At 42.5% G+C, this 17,912-nt stretch overlaps 1 protein-coding gene across 3 annotated transcripts in view; it reads left to right on the top strand.

The window, feature by feature from the left end:
• The window catches only part of Agk (acylglycerol kinase), a 73,919-nt gene that overhangs the window by 11,754 nt on the left and 44,253 nt on the right, over positions 1–17,912 (top strand). For 2 of the 3 annotated variants that reach the window (XM_005085760.4, XM_013125030.3), the window contains exon 3: positions 14,857–14,896. In XM_005085760.4, coding sequence (XP_005085817.1) covers positions 14,857–14,896 — 40 coding nt within the window. Of the gene's footprint in view, positions 1–12,815; positions 12,851–14,856; positions 14,897–17,912 lie in introns of those variants that run through there. The other variant, XM_040728550.1, reaches the window with a different exon arrangement.

Here is a 17,912-nt window from a genome sequence, read left to right as displayed (position 1 = left end):
TGTATAATTTTCCTGCTGAAGGCTGCTGTAGCTGACAGGAGCAGCAGGGATGGCTCTCAACGCAGCTCTGTGAGAGCAATTGAAGAGGAGGAAATGACCCTGTGTGCTGAGAGTAAAGAGAGTTTAAGTATTGCTCATTCCTCTCCAGCTGCTCTCACTGAGCCTTCTGGGATCCCTGGGGAAGATTATCTTCCAGACTGCTAGTTCATCATGTCAGCCATTTTCCTGCAACAGCCTTTCATACTTTTCTGGCCCTTTAGTAGCAACAGCTTGCTGACTAACAAGTAGCAGAAGAAAGGAAGCAGTGTAGTATGGAAGTTGTCGCTGGCGTCAGACATCAGGGACATATCCTAGCATTGTGACCTTGAGCGCTTGAAGCTGGATATTCTTCAACTGTGCAATGGGCACAGTTGTTCATTGAAGGGTTGAGTAAGATAATTGCAGAACTCTAGCTTAGTGTATTCTAGACATGAGTCCAGGTAAATGCCCTGAGTAATTTGATGGAATTTCTACTCAGTACAAAGTGATGATGGTATCTGGGCAGTGAATGACATGAGAGATATCCACTGGGACTGGAAGACAAGGACCTGTCAGTGATTGAATAAGATCCGAGCCTTTTTCCAATTGCAATGAGACACTCTGAAGTCTAATGTAGGCGCTGAAGAGATGGCTCTGTGGCTCAGTACTTGCTGCTCTTGTGGAGGACCTGGGTTTCTTTGCCAGCACCTACACAGTCTCGCAATCTGGTAGCTCCTTCTGGCCTCGGTGGGCACTGTGACTGAACACGGTGCATACATATATGCAGGTACTCACACATGCATAAAATAAGTATAAAGCAAACCTTAAATTTCGCACAGCATGACTTCAGAACAGTAGGGCACAAACCGTAAAGACTAGCAGGCCATACATGTACCCTTGATGATCTGACCCATGTTCATACTGTTGTTCTGTGACCACTGGGGACCTTGTCCTCGTTTATTCTGCCATTAGTCCATTTCACTGTGCTTTGGCCATTGCTCCTTGTCACCACTTTTCAACTAACCCCGTGGCTCAGCAGTTGATGGTTCTAATCCTGCTTCTTTCTGTTCCCGTTTCTCAGTTTATGCCTTTGGCTCCATCCAGTCTAGTTCTGCCACTGACCCTTGCCTGTGACCCAAGACTCCCTTCCATGTATTTCAAGGGAATATCTAGCATCTCAACTTGGTTAGAATTCCTGGTATGTTTTCCTGAAGATTTTTTTAAAGTCTCACAGCCACCTTAAGTCCCGTGTTAAGCTTGCAGAGCAACTGTGATGCTGTGGCCATGGTCCTGGGTCAGTGCTCATAGGTTTTTATTAATCTTGGAGATTTGTTCCCTCCAAGTCTTGTAATACATGGCTATATGTACATTTGACCTTCCTTAACAATGATGATGAAGTTGTCTCCAGGGTTTGTTCAGTGTCATCCAATATTATCTGTACCTTTGTGATAGTAGCTAACAATCAATGTTGGTGGCCATGATTCTCAGCTCTTTGTATTTATGACATTGCTTTATTTTTGTAATAATTTGATGTGCTTATTATTAGTCTCACAATAGCATGAAACTTTACTTTGACTTTTTGGTTTTAGAGACTTGAACTGGTCTCTGTGTAGCCCTGGCTATCCTGTAACTCGCTCTGTAGAGCAGGCTGGCCTCAAACTCAGAGATCCGCCTGCCTCTGCCTTCTAAGTGACAGGACTAAAGGTGTGCGCCACCACTGCCTCGCTGTAACATGTGACTAACATACCATAGCACCACTGTGACACCTGTAAGGCACTCATGCCTCCTGGCATGTGTTCATACCATAGCACCACTGTGACACCTGCAAGGCACTCATGCCTCCTGGCATGTGTTGAAAATAGCACCCATTTTTCTCTGCTTAGAAGTAAGGGCAGCATGTGCTGTGCTGTCGTGTTCAAGGGGTACAAAGTAATTGTCATGGGTGTTTTAGGAAAAAAATATTTAAACATAGAGTAGTTAAGTCACCATGCAAACAAATATCAACCTTGCACTTGTTTAGTAATTTGTAAGATGGTACTGATTTGGACGAGGCCCCTGCACCAGACCCTCAGACTAAGAGGATGTAATATTCTCATAGCTCCTGAGCTAAGGTCGGGTGCTAGAGGTCTTGTGCTCAGGCGGCTGAGCTGCAGCTGACTGACTGGTTGATGGGCTGTTGTAGCCAGTTAGGCTGCCTTCTAAGTCTCCCGGCATCCCTCAGTACGTGTTATCTGGTTACTCAGATGGTTGCAGTTCTTAGAGCTTGTTTTGTTCTGCTGTGGAGCTGCCTGTTGACCAGTCATTTTGATAAACTGTTAGATTTGGTTAAACACAAAAGTTTCTGTGAGCATACTAATCTCATTGTACCCATTTTCTTTTATAATGATATTAAAAAAAACAATTGACCATGAATATCCCTTACTTTCCTTCCAATAAACAAGACTTAACACAAAAGCCTAAAATACATGCCATTGTGATGAACCTAACAAAAAAGTTTACATGCCATCTAAGTGTGCTTTTATTTTTCCTTTTTCCAAATTGTCTGTTTTACAGATTTGTTATAAAAGCTGTTTCACATTTCATTTATTAGGCTGTTAAGCCTATTAAGTAGTAACTTCCTTGATTTCTTTTTTATTTTATTACATTTGTGTGTGTGTGTGTGTGTGTGTGTGTGTGTGCATGCTGGAAAGCTTGCATGTGAGCTCCAATGCTTGCATGAATGCAGCATCTGTGCAGAGATTAGAGGACAACTTGAGGGAGTCAGCTCTCTCTTTCCCCAGTCTGAGTCCCAGAAATCGAACTTAGGTCATGAGGCTTAGTGACAAGCGTCTTTACCCACTGAAGCTTTTCCCTGCTTCTTAGTTATAAGTGATTTTTTCCCCCTGTAGAGTTTTTCACACTCTGCCATCATGGACTGTCAATCTCTGGAACCATAAGCCCAAATTAACTCTTCTTCTATAAATTGCATTGGCCTGGTGTTTTATCACAGCAACAGAAAAGTAACCAATGCTTGGTGGTGGCAGCGCACGACTTTAATCCCAGCACTCAGGAGGCAGAGGCAGATGGATTTCTGTGAGTTCGAGGCCAGCCTGGTCTACAGAGGGAGTTCCAGGACAGCCTCCAAAGTTACAGAGAAACCCAGTCTCAGAAAAACCAGATCAAAAACAAAAACAAAAGAAAGAAAGAAAAGTAATCAATACACGTATAGGAACCATTTTAATTCATACCACCACAAGCAGTGAAGCCCTGGGTAACTTTCCACCCAGGATTCTCTGCCTATAAACTGGAGATAGTAGACAATAATAGTACCCATCTCTATGAGTTGTCATACAGATTTTCTTTAGACTGCCACTTGGCACAAAGAACAGTAACAGAAAGGACACATCATTTGGGTTTTCCCTCATGAGGGAACTCTAAGAAAGTTGAACCTGGAGGACTAAGTGGCACAGTGTTCTAGGAGTATCAGTTGCTCAAGCATAGGCAAGAAACTGGATTACGGAGATGATAAAGAATGTGACTGGAGTTGCATGTTTTCATCAGACTGAAAAAGCCAGGCTGTGGGAGGCTTGCAGATAGGATACCCATGTTTGAGTAGCAGTAGAGATCTTGAGGGGAGAAGAATATTATGAACAAGGTAACATTCTAGAAGTTTAACTTGGCTTTCTGTGCAAAGCCCATTTCAGAAGTTGACCTCAAAGCTACTAGCGGCCTTAACATAGAGGGTTGCACAAGGGAAGGAAAAGAAATGGGCAGATATGAAACTGTGCTGTGGCTAATACAGCAATGAGGGCTTGTAGGCATCTCTGGTTCCAGTTTTCTACCTGTCAACTGCGTGGCCTTGTCAAGTTACTTAAACCACTTAACTCTGCTTCAGTTCCTTATCCCCACAGGAGGCATAATTATATGTGCTTGGCAGGTGAGTTGGCAGGGACCAAATGAGGAGGTGTGGGTCAAGTGCCTTACACCGTGCTTAAATTTAGCCCTCTGCAGAAGCTAGCTGTTGTTATTGCTAGGTGATTGACTGGGCGTTTGGCTGAGGTAGGGGAACACAGGACAAATCATTTCATGGCTTTAAGACTGGTGTAATTGGTGATGCAGAAAGAAGAAAGTCACCGGGGAGGACTGGTTTGCGGAAGAGATTATATTCTATTTTAGGCACACTGAGTTCGAGACCCTGACAGGGTAGGCAAGGGGAACGAGTTGGCTTCCAGGGTAAATTATGCATGAGCCACACTTGACGAGACTGAGGCTGATATTTTTCTTTTGTGGAGATTGTGGCTTCAGGAATGTCTTGTCCTTTGGTTCCTGGTATTTCTGGATGTCTGGAAGCAGATGCTTCGCCTTGATACTGTTGAGAGCAGCCTCTGACTCTGCAGTGGTTGTCCGGGGTCTGGCTGCCTCCCCTGCAGCAGCTGTCATACCAGTGGCTGATGGGAGGGGTTATTCCCCTTCACAGCTTCTCTTTGTTTCAGACTTTGTTGAAATTTTGATAAAGCAGTTTGTTTTGCTTTTTAGTCATTTCAAAGTTCATTCTGAATCAACCCCCCACCCCTGTGCACAACTGATGCTGAAATTGGGGTTTTAATCGGTACTATTTAAAGAAGCTCGTTTGTGGGCAATTAAATAACATGCTTGTCAGCCCAGATTTGATAGTGAATAAGGGAACTTTTTAAAAAAAAACTTTTAAATACAATGAAGTTTAATTATATTCCCTTTCTTTCCAAGTCCTTTTGTTAGATTATGTGGAAAACAGATTTCTTCCTTAAAGAAAAATAAAAGTTGGTATCTGTACTTTCCTATATCTAAGATGGAAGACAGGAAGTATATTTAACTTATATCTTGCCTTTGGCTTCACATAATTGAGATTTTTTTATGTTAGTGGTTTTACTTGTTCTAAGGCCTGTACAAAAGTAAGCCTAGCTGATGCTGAAAGCAGCTCTTCTCTAGGTAGTAACCAGCACTGCAAGAGTATCATGTTTCAGAACAGCAGAACACTGACAATGGTAGCCACTAACACACGCGTTTTCAGGTCAATTGTCCAGATCTGTTGTGGAGCTTTGAGCACACACTGAATACCGCCTCCTGGGGGATGACTGTAGAAAGAACTGTTAGGTTTGCTCTCTGCCTGTGCGTTGAGTAACTTCATAATCTCTGTGTAATGCTTTGTCTTCTCTTTTTCTCCAGACTTGAGTACCCTGCACATAACTGAAACTCAATAGATATTTACTTTTAATGACACTTGCCAATGTATGATGATAGCCATTGGAATCTAGAGAGCTAATGTTTTGGTTGCCTAGTAAAATGAATGATGCATTTGTATGGGGTGGGGGGGGGGACTTGGAATAAGGTTTTTAAATGGATAAAAATGAATGGATGAAAAAAATAAAGAGAAAATAGAAGCGAATGAACCATGAAAGAATGTCTTCTTAGAATTAAATAGGAGCCACCAAGGTAGTGTTTCCTGCCAAGACTGAGTTTGATTTCCAGGACCCACTGACACCTGAGAGTTGTCCTGTGACCTCCACACACATGCTATGCATATGTGCCCCACCCACATACATGTGCACACATGAATACATGTATAATTAAAAATGAATTCGATAGGAGTAAACATCTCTAAAAGAAAGGACAGAAGGAAGGACATAAGGAAGAAAGAAAAGTTATAGGGCTAAGAATGCTCTCTGATGGCAGCTGAAGCATCCCCTAATGTAGACCTCACAGAAATGTAGCTACAGTCAGGATGGAGCTTTTATACAGAGTGCCGAGAACTCGGTTCACCTACGTGTGCTTCCATGAGTATCAGAACAGTGGGGTAGGAAGAAACAGTGGTATCTTGTGGAGACTTGAGTCTAGAGTGACAGTAGAATAATTTCATATTCTAAGGAAAGAAAAAGGCTTACAGGATAAGGACTTTCCCACATCCCTGTCTCTTGGCTAATAGATGGGTGTGTGTGGGCATAGACTACAGAACCATCTTCTGGTTAATGAAAGTCCTGCATTGCAGGCTCACAGGACAGCTTAGTCAGGAGCAAGAACCCCTCAAGGATGTCATGGTTATATAATTTCTTATCCTGAGCTGGAAGGGAACAGGTGTGAGGAGGAAACCGAGAAACCAGAAGCTACTTCAACTATCCGTAAGTAGTAGCTTGATCTGTAGACAGGTGCTGTGATCTGATAATAAGATCGGGGAAAGGTGTTTTGGGGATTTCTTATTTCAGAGTGTGAAGGAAAGAATGGGTACCAAATGAGAGCTGTTCAGAGCAGTCTTCGGATTTTGTTAGTGGTGAGGCCGTCTTACCTTGGGTAGAGGTCGCGTCTGCCTAATAAATACGATTGAATCATTAAAGGGTGGGATAGATTTTTTTCCTGAGCTCACTGGCAAGAAGAAGACTAACAGCACTCCAGCACCAGGGCAGTGAGGGCGTGTGAGGTGGGTGACTGATAAGCTGTGGACAGGGCTTTGCTACTGCCTCTCTCTCAGTGTCTGCAGAAAGCAGGGGGAGTGTCGGAGGAAACTGAACCACGGGTATTTCAGCCCCAGTGCTAAGCCTCAGTCACTTTCTGACGTGTGCATGTCCCCAGGCTTCCTCACACTAGGTCAATTAGTCATTTTCTAGGAGCTAAAACAGTTGAGGAACTGCTTAAGCACACATCCAGGATCTTCGAGGGTCTGGAGACTGAGGTTGGGTCTCTGCCTGTTCTCTCTCTATGCCATTACCTAGATGAAAATCACTGCTGTAGAACTTTGTTACTGGTGGAGAGGTGCCATACCATTTGATTTGATTGAGATGTATGGAGGGAGATTGTAATGCAATGGGCTGGATCGTTTCTAAGAACTCTTTCTACCTTAAAATTCCAGATCTCTAGGAAATGGAGCTTGAGTTTGGATACCTTTGATAAAAGTATTTACTTGCTCTGACTGCAATTATTTATTTGTTTGTTTGCCTTTTGTGCTTTGTCAAAGAAACAAAGATAGTAAGAATAGGGATTGTAGACCTTAATATTGCCAGTATCCGGGAATCGTGTTTTGACAGTGAGCAGATTTAAAACTCTGGGTTGAACCACAGATCTCATTCAGTAAGTGCGTTCACACGTTTTGGCAAAGGCTTGTTGGGAGTGTTTAGTTCACTGCTGAATATCCTCCTTTGACTTGTTCCTTATTCCTCTGTGTGTAGCTTTTGTGCTAAATTCATTGTGTTCTATGAACTTAAAATCTCTTCTCTTCCTTCTGTTTTAGCAAATAATAATTTTTTGTTTTTCAAGATAGGGTTTCTCTGTGTAGCTCTGGCTTTCTTAGAGCTTGCTCTGTAGCTGAGTCTAGCCTTGAACTCACAGAGAACCACCTGCCTCTGCTTCCTGAGAGCTGGGAATAAAGATGTGTAACACCACCACCTAGCTGCAAATCATAGTTCTTGGAGACTGCTTTTGGTTTGCTTTCTATTGCTATTTTAAATGCCTCTTCCATGGTTGAGTTAAGCCACCATCAACTGAAAAGTTGCCTTGCTCTTCACTCGCCCAGGAGCCTGCCACACAACATCTTCTGGTAATTTGTTAACTTTATCGTTCTTTATCCATTTTCACTCAGCAACACGACTGTAATGCGTTTGATGCCAACCATTGTCTGTGTGGCTCCTTGTTTTCTTTTATATACGTTTATGGCATTGAAATCAAGACAGTTGCCACTTAGTGTAACGTGCATTCTTCCCACTAGCCGTCTGGGTCCCGTTGCCGCTGTCTCTGTCCCCAAATAACACATGAAACACTATATTAATTATGAAGCTGTTGGCCATTTGCTATGGTTTTTTAATGGCTAGCTCTGACTTAATTATTATCCTATAATTACTAATATATATTTCTATGAGGACTTACCTTTCTGAGGATGGCATCCTGACCTGTCCTTTCTTCCCCGGGATCACATGGCGACAACTCTCTTCATTACATTTCCCAGAGTCCTCCTAGACTCCTTGTCCCACCTATCTTGCTCCCTATTGACCAATAATGCTTTATTCATCAATATACACAAAGAAGGACTTCCCCCATCAACTTAGTATATTATCATCAGTAGAATATTTTCCTCCTTTATGTTTTCAGGACTTTAGGGAACTTCTTTCCCATTTCATGCTTGAGAGAGTTGAGAAGATACACATTTTCTTGGTGTCCATCATAGGGAGCCCCAGGAACAAGGAAAGATGATGTCTGTAAAAACAGAAATACTAGAGTGAAGGGTCCCATATCGTTCTAGGAATCTTTAACATTTGGATTGTCACCTTGGTGTTCTAACCTGTCACACTGACCATTTTTTTCTTATTCTCAAATAACTGGACATTGTTTAGGAAGGAAATACTGAATATTGTTCCCAGTAGGCTGTACTTCCTGCTGTTGGCTCAAAGGTCTATCTCTTTGGCAGAAGTGGTATGATCACTGTTTTCTCACATGTAGCTGAGGCTCCTGCAGCAGTCTTTACATGTTTGGGAGCAGAGTTTGGGTCATGAGGAAGGGGCTGAAGTTTGTAATTGGAAATGGCTTTCCCCTCTGTAGTCACTGTCTGAGATTCACTTTTAGCTTTGCTACCATTTTTTCCCCAATCCCTCCTTCCCCATCGACAACCAGTGAGCACAGCCCCTGGCAATGTGATGACTAAGTATTTTAGGAAGCCGCCATGGTCGCTGTAAACATCTAAACTGGAAATCTGTTTTGTGCAAAGCAAAGACAGTGTTTGCATGCACCAAGGGAAAACTGGTGGTAGAAATTGCTGAACAATTTGCCTCTAACTGTAGTGGGAAATATTCTTTTTGGGAAATAAGATGGATCAATGTAATTCTTCTCCCCATGTAAAGCTGTTATTGAAGTAACAACTTATCTTATTTTGCTGTCCTAAGGTGATAAATAAAACATTTATGGCTTGGAATAAATTGAGAGCATCCTATTACCTGTAGTAGCAGGCAAGTTCATATTTTTTTAAAGCCTCAGGCAGTAGCATCAGCAGACTTTTTTTCTTCTTTATTTTCTAATCCAGAAGCTTCTAATTTCTTTCTGTCAAAGAGCTTCCATTTTGGTTCTGAGAAGGTCTTCAGGGACCCTTACTGATATGACTACATTTTGGAGTACCTCTTGTAAATTGTATTTACCATTAGTGCCCAGGAGGCACCTTTCTGCATAGAAGGAGTATGGGCTGCCAGTTGATGTACAATCAGTTTTCTGCGTTTGGTAGGTAGGTCTCTGGCTCACATTCAGACTCTTGATCCATTAGGTATCTGGAATTTTCTGCCACTGGGACAGTTCTTGGGCTTCGTGGTATACAGAAGGAACTCCTTGCTTTGGTTTTTAAGAGAATCAGTTGCATCCTGATCATGTCTGTGCTCACACACAACCTGACCTGGTAGCATTCCCATGAGTGTGGGTTTCTTACCCTTGCCCTTGGCTACACTGGAGAGCTGTCTCAGTTAATCTCCTGGTTCAGCATTGCCAGGTACTCAGACAAAACTAACCTTCAGTTTCCTTCCAATGATGAAGTGCCCCCTTTGAGCACTGTGAGTCAATTTTCCTGTTCAAACATTTGCCACTTATTTATTAACAAGTATTCATTGAGTTCCCACTGTCTATAAGAGAATGTGCCGTGGGTTGTACAAGAGAAAATACTGACAAATTATCCATTATTAAAAGAAGTTTATAATCTGGGAATGAGGACAAGATGAACAGTTTCATGTGTGGTGGGATAAAGGCAAGTTTTATATTTGGTCTTTTTTTTTGAAAATTAGTGTTAGTTGCTTTTCATCACTATGACCAAATAACGGACAGAAACAATTTTCAATAATAGACAAAAATCCTACTTTGAATCGCTGTGTCACATGGGTTACACTTCATCATGCTGGGGAAAGCATGTCAGTGGGAGCATGTGGTCAGAAGGCAAGAGAGGGTAGCTGGAATCAAGGGCAGGGTCTCCTTCAAAGGCTGACCCCCTAGTGACCCTCCATCAGCTAGGTACCGCCTCCTAAGGCACCATAGCTTTGAAAACAGCACCCATGCTGGGGACCGAGTGTCTGGAACATGGACCAATTAGAGATATTTCATATTTAAACCTTAATATCTGGAGAGAAAGAAAATGACCAAATTCTTGGAGGTCCCTTTTAGGAGAAGCGAAACAAGAAATATAAAGCAACATCAAAGGGAATGATGGGAAATAAGGAAAACTTAACCCTTTTCCACAATTATCCACCAGAGTTTTTGCCTTGTCTGTTTTTATTTCCTTTTTTAATACATGTTTTTCTTTTATAGAAAATAGATTCTTGCCAGGCGGTGTTGGCGCACGCCTTAAATCCTAGCACTCGGGAGGCAGACGCAGGCGGATCTCTGTGAGTTCGAGGCTAGGCTGGACTGACAGCCTCCAAAATAATACAGAGAAACCCTGTCTCGTAAAAACCAAAAAAAAAAAAAAAAAAAGAAAGAAAGAAAGAAAGAAAAGAAAAGAAAAAGAAAATAGATTCTTTCCGGGTGTTGGTGGCACACACCTTTAATCCCAGCACTCGGGAGGCAGAGGCAGGTGGATCTCTGTGAGTTTGAGACCAGCCTGGTCTACAAAAGCAAGTTCCAGGACAGCCTCCAAAACAATACAGAGAAACCCTGTCTCGAAAAACAAACAAACAAAAACTAATAAAATAAAATAAATGAAAATAGCTTCTTTTCTCATACTATATCCTGATTGTAGTTTCCCTTTACTCCTCCCAGTTCCTCCCTACCTCCCCTCCCCTCTTATTTACTCCATTTCTCCCTCATTAGAAAAGAAAGACTTCTAACAGATAACAATAAAGATAACGAAATAAAATATAATTAAATGAGGCAAAGACTATCATCAAAATTGAACATGGTAACCCAACAGGAGGAAAAGAGTCCTAAGAGTAGGCAAGAAAGAGAGAGACCCACTTGTTCTCACAGTCAGTTCCATAAAAACACCAAGCTAATAGCTGTAATTTATACCGAGAGCCTGGAACAGACCTGTGTAGCCCTGTTCTTGTTGCTTCAGTCTATGAGTTCTTACTTAGTTGATTCAGAAGGCCTTGTTCTCCTGGTATCCCCCCACCACCCCATCTACTCTATTGGCCTCCAATTCCAAAGGATTCCCTAAGCTCTGGGGGGAGGGATTTGATGGAGACCTCCAGTTTAGACTGTCTTCCCACGTAATTTCAGGCTGTGGGTCCCTGCATCTGTTCCCATCTGCTGTCGGAGGAAACTTCTCTGATGAAGCACAGACTGATCTCTGAGAAGAATATTATTAGGAATCATTTTGTTGATTCTTTTTTTTGAACAGTTGTGTTTGGTTTTACCCTAAGTCTCTGGGCTATCTAGTCTCTGATTCATCATTACCCAAATAGTGTTGGATGTAGGTTCCTTGTGGAGTGAGCCCGCGTTCAAATGAGACTACTCCCACAAGTTCTGTGCCACCGTTACCTTAATATATTATGTGGGCAGGACAGATTGTAGGTCGAAGGTTTTGTCTTGCTTGATGTCCATGTTTTTCTTTTTGTAGCCTACAGAGTATCTTCCTGCACCAAAGAGATCTAGAATGTAGAGGTGAAGGCTCTATGTAGGTACTAGCTCAACTTCTCCGTGTTCAGTGAATTGTCTGATTGACAGTGTCCTTTGCCTTACAAAATCTTCAGTGTTATGAGGTCTCATTTATTAATCATTGATCTTAGTGTCCACATTATGTTTTGCTCAGAAAGTTTCTCTTCTGTCAGGTTCAGTGTGTCTGATTTTTTGTTGAGGTCTTTGATCCACTTAGACTGGAGTTTTGTGTGGGGTGATAGATACGGATCTATTTGCATTCTTCTACATGTGGTTTAGCTGGGGGTGCCTGCTGGAATTGGGAGATGGGATACAGCCACCAGTGGGGGGAGGGAGATTAGGAGGAGATGGTCTGTGGGATCCACAGGCCTCTCTATGGCTGCAGCTCACTTTGCATCCAGAGGTGCTGCAATAGCTGGCTCATTATAATTGCCTAATGAGTTTTAGGTTATTTTCTCTTAAGTTCTAGCAAAGCCATATTTCTGAAACTCTTTTGGAATTTCTTGAAGCAGTCTTAGAGTTTGCTATAGATCATCAGAATATAGTTGACCATATATACCTGTAGGCTTGACATCTGTGGACTGAACCAATTGCTGATAAATAGTATTCTATACTGAACATGTATGATTTTTTATTTTGGGTCTCTGGACAGTATACTGCAACTGTTTGTATAGAGCATTGTATCTTGTATTAAACATTCTGAGTGTTCATTTGAGTATCAGTGGTAGAGGAGAGGTATCCTAGATCTATCCCTGTAGGAAACTGAGGGACTGTCTTAGTGCAAGGATTCTTTTTCTTGGAGAATGTATTTGTCTTTTATAAACATCCTGGTTAAGAGAGTAAGATCAAGATAGTTCATGTAATTTAGATATTAGGGTTAACTCTGATTACACAGGGCTTGTCTTTGTAAGATCTAAGCTCGTACAAACTCTGATTACACTGGCCTTGTCTTTGTAAGATCTAAGCTCGTACAAACTCTGATTACACTGGGCTTGTCTGTGTAAGATCTAAGCTCGTGCATATTCTTGCTTTCCTACAGGTGGCACTGACAGCATATTCTAGCTTGCACATTAGATTAAAATTCTTTTGATTGTATCCCAAAAGACATATGACCTTTAAAATACTTCTCACTGGTTAGCTATCACAGTGTTACGTGTAGCAACAAAGAATTAGGAGGGACATGATCAGAGGTCTTAGCTTATTTTCTCATGCTCGTCGGGATTGTTCTCTTTCTCTAGGGCCTGGGAGTCATGGCTGAAACAAAGCAAGGGTGAGTTCCCTGCTCTCAACCCTGGAGTAGCCAGTGCCTTCTGGTGGTTGCCCGGCACTGTGGTAGGACCCTGGAAGGAAGCAGTGGAGGACATGAGCAGAGATGGAGAGACCAATCTGTAGCATTGATAGAGGCAAGAGCTTAGGTAGAGTCACAGGGGTCACGGATAAACACTGGAAGCAAACAGCCTACTACAAACCATATTAAAAGCAAGCATTTGAGAGGCTCCAGGAAGACTAGTAGCAGTGTTGCACGGAAGCTAGGTGTGACTGGTGCACATAGCATGGTGACCTTTAGTACCATGCTATCATTGCTACAAAGAACCTGGTAATACTCTGTGCCTAGAGGTGCCCACGAATTCAGTGTTTAACCATTCCAATGCATATAAGACAAGAAGTGTGAAACACCAACTAAATGGCAAAGGTTATCAGCATGCTGTTTTTAAGAATGAAGTTTGTGCCCTGGATTTAGCTCATAGTGTATATGTTTGAGTTGCTAATGTTGGAATGATTTGATTCAGGGGGAAAACAGCAGGTATTCAAGTGTTGGGTGGCAGAGGGAGGAGACTCCCAGCTCCCCTGGCACCTGGAAGCTGTGCAGCATACACAGCAGGTGGGCCTGAACCTGGCTGCCAGAGCCGCTCGCTGACAAGACCTTATAACAGATCAGGGCCCCTCGACTCCATCAATGTGTGCTTTTATAATTTTCATAGAACACCGCTCCTAGCTTCCAGGTCATTGACCATTTTGGGGGATATTGTGTAGCTTGACTGATTTTTATTTCTTCTCGTTCGTCCCTAATTATCAGTATTTGTCTTGAAATTACTCTCAAAATACCAAATTCCAGCTCTCCAGTGTTGTAGAGGTGGTCAAGGAATATATGTAAATTAATCCCATAATCCCTTCCCAGTTTTTTTTCCTTTAAAATTCTTCAGTTATTTTCTTAACAATACCAAGTGTGTAAGTGCAGGTATTGAAGACTGGCCTCTGCAGGAAATCAGAGCCATTTAATGTTCTCTCACTACACATCTTGGAGAGCTTTGTGTGAAACACATGGTCGTATTGTTTTTCTTTTTAGACAAATTCTCTTTTATTTTATGAATATTGGTGTTTTTTTCTGCATGTGTGTCTGTGTGAGGGTGTCCGATTACCTGGAACTGGAGTTACAGACAGTTGTGAGCTGCAGTGTGGTTGCTGGGGATTGAATCCAGATCCCCCTGGAAGAGCAGTCAGTGCTCTTAACCACTAAGCCATCTCTCCAACCACATGATTGTATTCTGAAAGAATGTTCTCACTTTTGGAAGCCAAACTTTTGCCTCTTATTTCCATTTGTGATATAACAGAGCGTCTGATAGAGAAATAAAAAAATAGGGGACTTGGATAAAATAATAGCAGAAGTAGCTAAATAACAGATTTACCTTTGGCAAATGACCTGAGTATCCTTTGGATACTAGAAACCCAAGACGTGTATATTAGTTTCCTGTTGCTACCCAATAGCTTACAGTTAACACAGCATCGACAGTTATCTTACTGTCTATGGGAGGCTCTGAGGAGAGACTCTCAGCACTCCTGGACTCACAGCCCCTTCCGTCTTTAAAGCCACCGAGTGACCACCCTCCCAGAGTCACATGTGTTCTGACCACAGCCAGAATGGCTGCTCTGCCTAAAAGACATATTGGATGATGCAAGATGCCCTCTCTGTCCTGAAGCCCTGTGTTAACTTTCCCGTTGCCATGTGGAGTGACAGTTCTTCAGGTTCTGGAGATTGGACTGTGGGTTTCGGGGGTCTAGGGCATTGTTCTATCCACCAGCATGTGGAGATCGCCCTTCAGGGAACATTTCCCTAATAAGCTCCTTATGCTCCTGATTTGGTATCAGGTCTTTTAGAAATCTAGACTTAAGCTTACTCCCTGCCCCCCTTTTTTTTTTTTAAAGAACTCACCGATTCTGTTTGGGTCTTAATCTCTAGGAATGCTAATGCTGGGTCTCTTTTGTTTGCTTTGATAGTGATAACCTGCTAAGAAGAGCAGCCTGTCAAGAAGCCCAGGTAACGCCATTTTCTGTGATAAAATTAACTCGCCCCTTCCTTATCTCCATGGTGCAGGAGACACAGCCCCTCCAGGGATTTACAAGGGGTCTTGCCATCAGTGCAGTTTGAGTCCCCTCCCCCCCCTCAGATGGGTTAGGCTGTCAGCCAGTTCCGAGTAGAATGGGTGGAAGTTAGCCATCTGGTGAAGAGCGGCTGTGACGCCCACCCTTTTAGACTTGCTTGCCTCTGGATCACTCCCAAGAACGCATAACTGGACAAGGAGCTGGGAGTTGGCAGCACATGCTTGCAGTTATCCTTGAAGACCTGGAGAAACCCTCATTCCTGATTGAATTGCCCCCCCCCAGGGATAATGGGGCAGCGCAGATGTTACCCCTGAAAGCCAGATCTTGTTAAAATTGTCGACTCCTACTTTTAAAGCCCATCTCCTTAACGTGGCTGATTCATAGCCTCGCAAGGCCATTCAGTTCCCTGGGATTCTGCTTAAGCATCCATTTATCTGGCTGTGGAGATGATAGTTGAATTGTAAATCCTTTCTGACTTAAGACCCTGGCTTTGCTCTCTTCCGTATTTGTAATTTATGCCCTGCAGATGGAATTCTGTGACTCAGTGCCTTTTTGTTCTATGCCATTTAAGCTTATGATGTCAGAAATGTCTAAAGAGATGTATGAAAGTTAAAATGACAAAAAGAACACATTTAGTAGTAGTGGGTGGCAAATCTTATGTTTGTTTCTGAAGTGTTTTCATAGATGATAATGCCAGTAGATACTATTAATAAATCCTTCCTTGGTTCTAAATGTGCCCTAAGAATTTGATTTTATTTCTGCACAGATGTAACATCTAGTATAACTTCAAGTTATTTAAAAATTAACTTAAATAAACTTTAAATTTTCTTTTAAAGGTCAGTGTGGTAGTTTAAACTTATAATTCCAGCTTCTGGGAAGCTGAGGCAAGAGGATTGCCATGAGCTTACCTCCTGGGTTGCATAATGAGTTTCAGGCCAGCCTGAGCTGTACTAGGAAACCCTCTCTAATAATAATAATAATCATAATCATAATAATAATAGAAGTTCCAGGTAGTTCTGCTGACATAGCTTCCTCTCACTAAGGTGCATCCCCTGCCTTTGTTCTGAGTTCCATCTCCTCCTACTTTCCCAGGAATAAGGTCTTGTTACTTTCCTCATATACTGGCCTCCTTCCTGCTCTAATCCTCCAGTCCCCTGCACATTTAGCTCCTTCCAACTCTAGTCTCACAAATGTCTTAATCTATTGTGGAACCTTAGACTCGAGTTACAAGTATGGTTAGGAACTCTAGGGTCTAAGAAATGAGGACAGGGAGGAACAATTTAGTGCTAAAGTTCTGGAATCTGGTTTGTCAGAGAGCTGGTGTCTTACTTAGGGTTTCTATTGCTTGAAGAGGCACCATGACCCAGCAACTCTTAATAAAGGAAAACATTTAAATGGGGCTGCCCTACAGTTCAGAGGTTTAGTTCATTGTCATCATGGCAGCACTTGGGCAGACATGGTTCTGGAGAGGTAGTTGAGAGTTCTACATCCAGATTGGCAGACAGCAGGAAGAGAGTGCTACCCTGGACCTGGCTTGAGCATCTGAAACTGCAAAAAACCATTCCACAAGTGATACACTTCCTCCAGCAGGCCACACCTCCAATAGTGCCACTCCCTATGAGTCAGTGGGGGCCATTTTCACTCAGACTGCCACAGCTGGATTAGCTTGGTCTTTACTGGTGGAATTCTAGAATGGAGTGGAACAGAACAAATTATGATATTTGGAGATTTGGCAGCAAGATGTCAGGATCTAAGTATAAGTAAAAGGAGAACAGAACTGATAATGGGTCAGGTAGCTTTTTTTTTTTTATTAAAGAAGATACCTTTTGAAGTATTTGCAAAGTCTGGTGTGTGTGTGTGTGTGTGTGCGCGTGCGTGCGTGCGTGCATGCGCACACATGCATGCCTGTAGGTCTATGTCATCCTCAATAGCTTTCCCACCTATTTTTTGGGACAGTGTCTCCTACTGAACAGGAGCTTGCCATTTTAGCTGGACCTGCTGTCCCCAGGGCCTGCCCTCTTCTCCCAGCATTGGGGATAGAGACAAACACTGACACTCTCAACTTTTTACCTGGATGCTGGGATTCTGAACTCAATTCCTTATGCTTGTACAACAAGCACCTTACTCTTTATTTACATACTGAGCCATCTTCCCAGCACAGAAGATTGTTTATTTAGAAGCAAGACAGAAAGGACTTAATGGACAAGCAGGAAGGTGGCAGGTTTAGAATGAGTTATTCAATACAGTATCTTCGTATAGCTTTTTTCCTCTAATCTTTATACTTCTATAATTCTGCTGCAATTGCCCCAACTTTCCTCCTGTTCCTCTTCCTTTTTTTTTTACTGAGACAGGGTTTCTCTGTGTAACAGCCCTGGCTGTCCTAGAACTCTGATTTGTAAACCAGACCAGTCTTGACCTCGTTGAGATCCGCCCACCTCTGCCTTCCCAGTGCTGCATTAAAGGTGTGCGCCGCCACCGCGTGGCTCAGACCTGAAGTTTTTGCTCTTCTTAGTGTCTTTGTTGTTGCTTTTATTGTTTTTGTTTTCTTTCTTTTTGTTTTTTTGAGACAGGGTTTCTCTGTGGTTTGGAGGCTGTCCTAGAACTAGGTCTTGTAGATCAGGCTGGTCTCGAACTCACAGAGATCTGCCTGCCTCTGCTGGGACTAAAGGCGTGCCCCATCACCGCCTGGCCTTTTTGGTGTTTTTCCATCATTATCCTCTTCATCAGCTGTCTACATCACAGCAGTAGCTTCGATTCTGTTGACATTTTGAATCCTCACATTTAATTCTCTGTTTGTTGATTTCATTCAGCAGGAAATGGGTTTCTTTTGTGTATACAGATGTGAAAATTACCTGATAACACAGATTCCTTGGGAATAAGTTTTAGTAATAAATTGAAGGAGAAAGGATTGTATCCTGAAAACTGAAGCCACATGAGTTAAACTTCCCTTT

The sequence above is a fragment of the Mesocricetus auratus genome, unplaced genomic scaffold (assembly GCF_017639785.1).
Source record: "Mesocricetus auratus isolate SY011 unplaced genomic scaffold, BCM_Maur_2.0 Super-Scaffold_100019, whole genome shotgun sequence".
NCBI lineage: Eukaryota > Metazoa > Chordata > Mammalia > Rodentia > Cricetidae > Mesocricetus > Mesocricetus auratus.
This window is presented reverse-complemented; position numbering and strand designations above follow the sequence as displayed.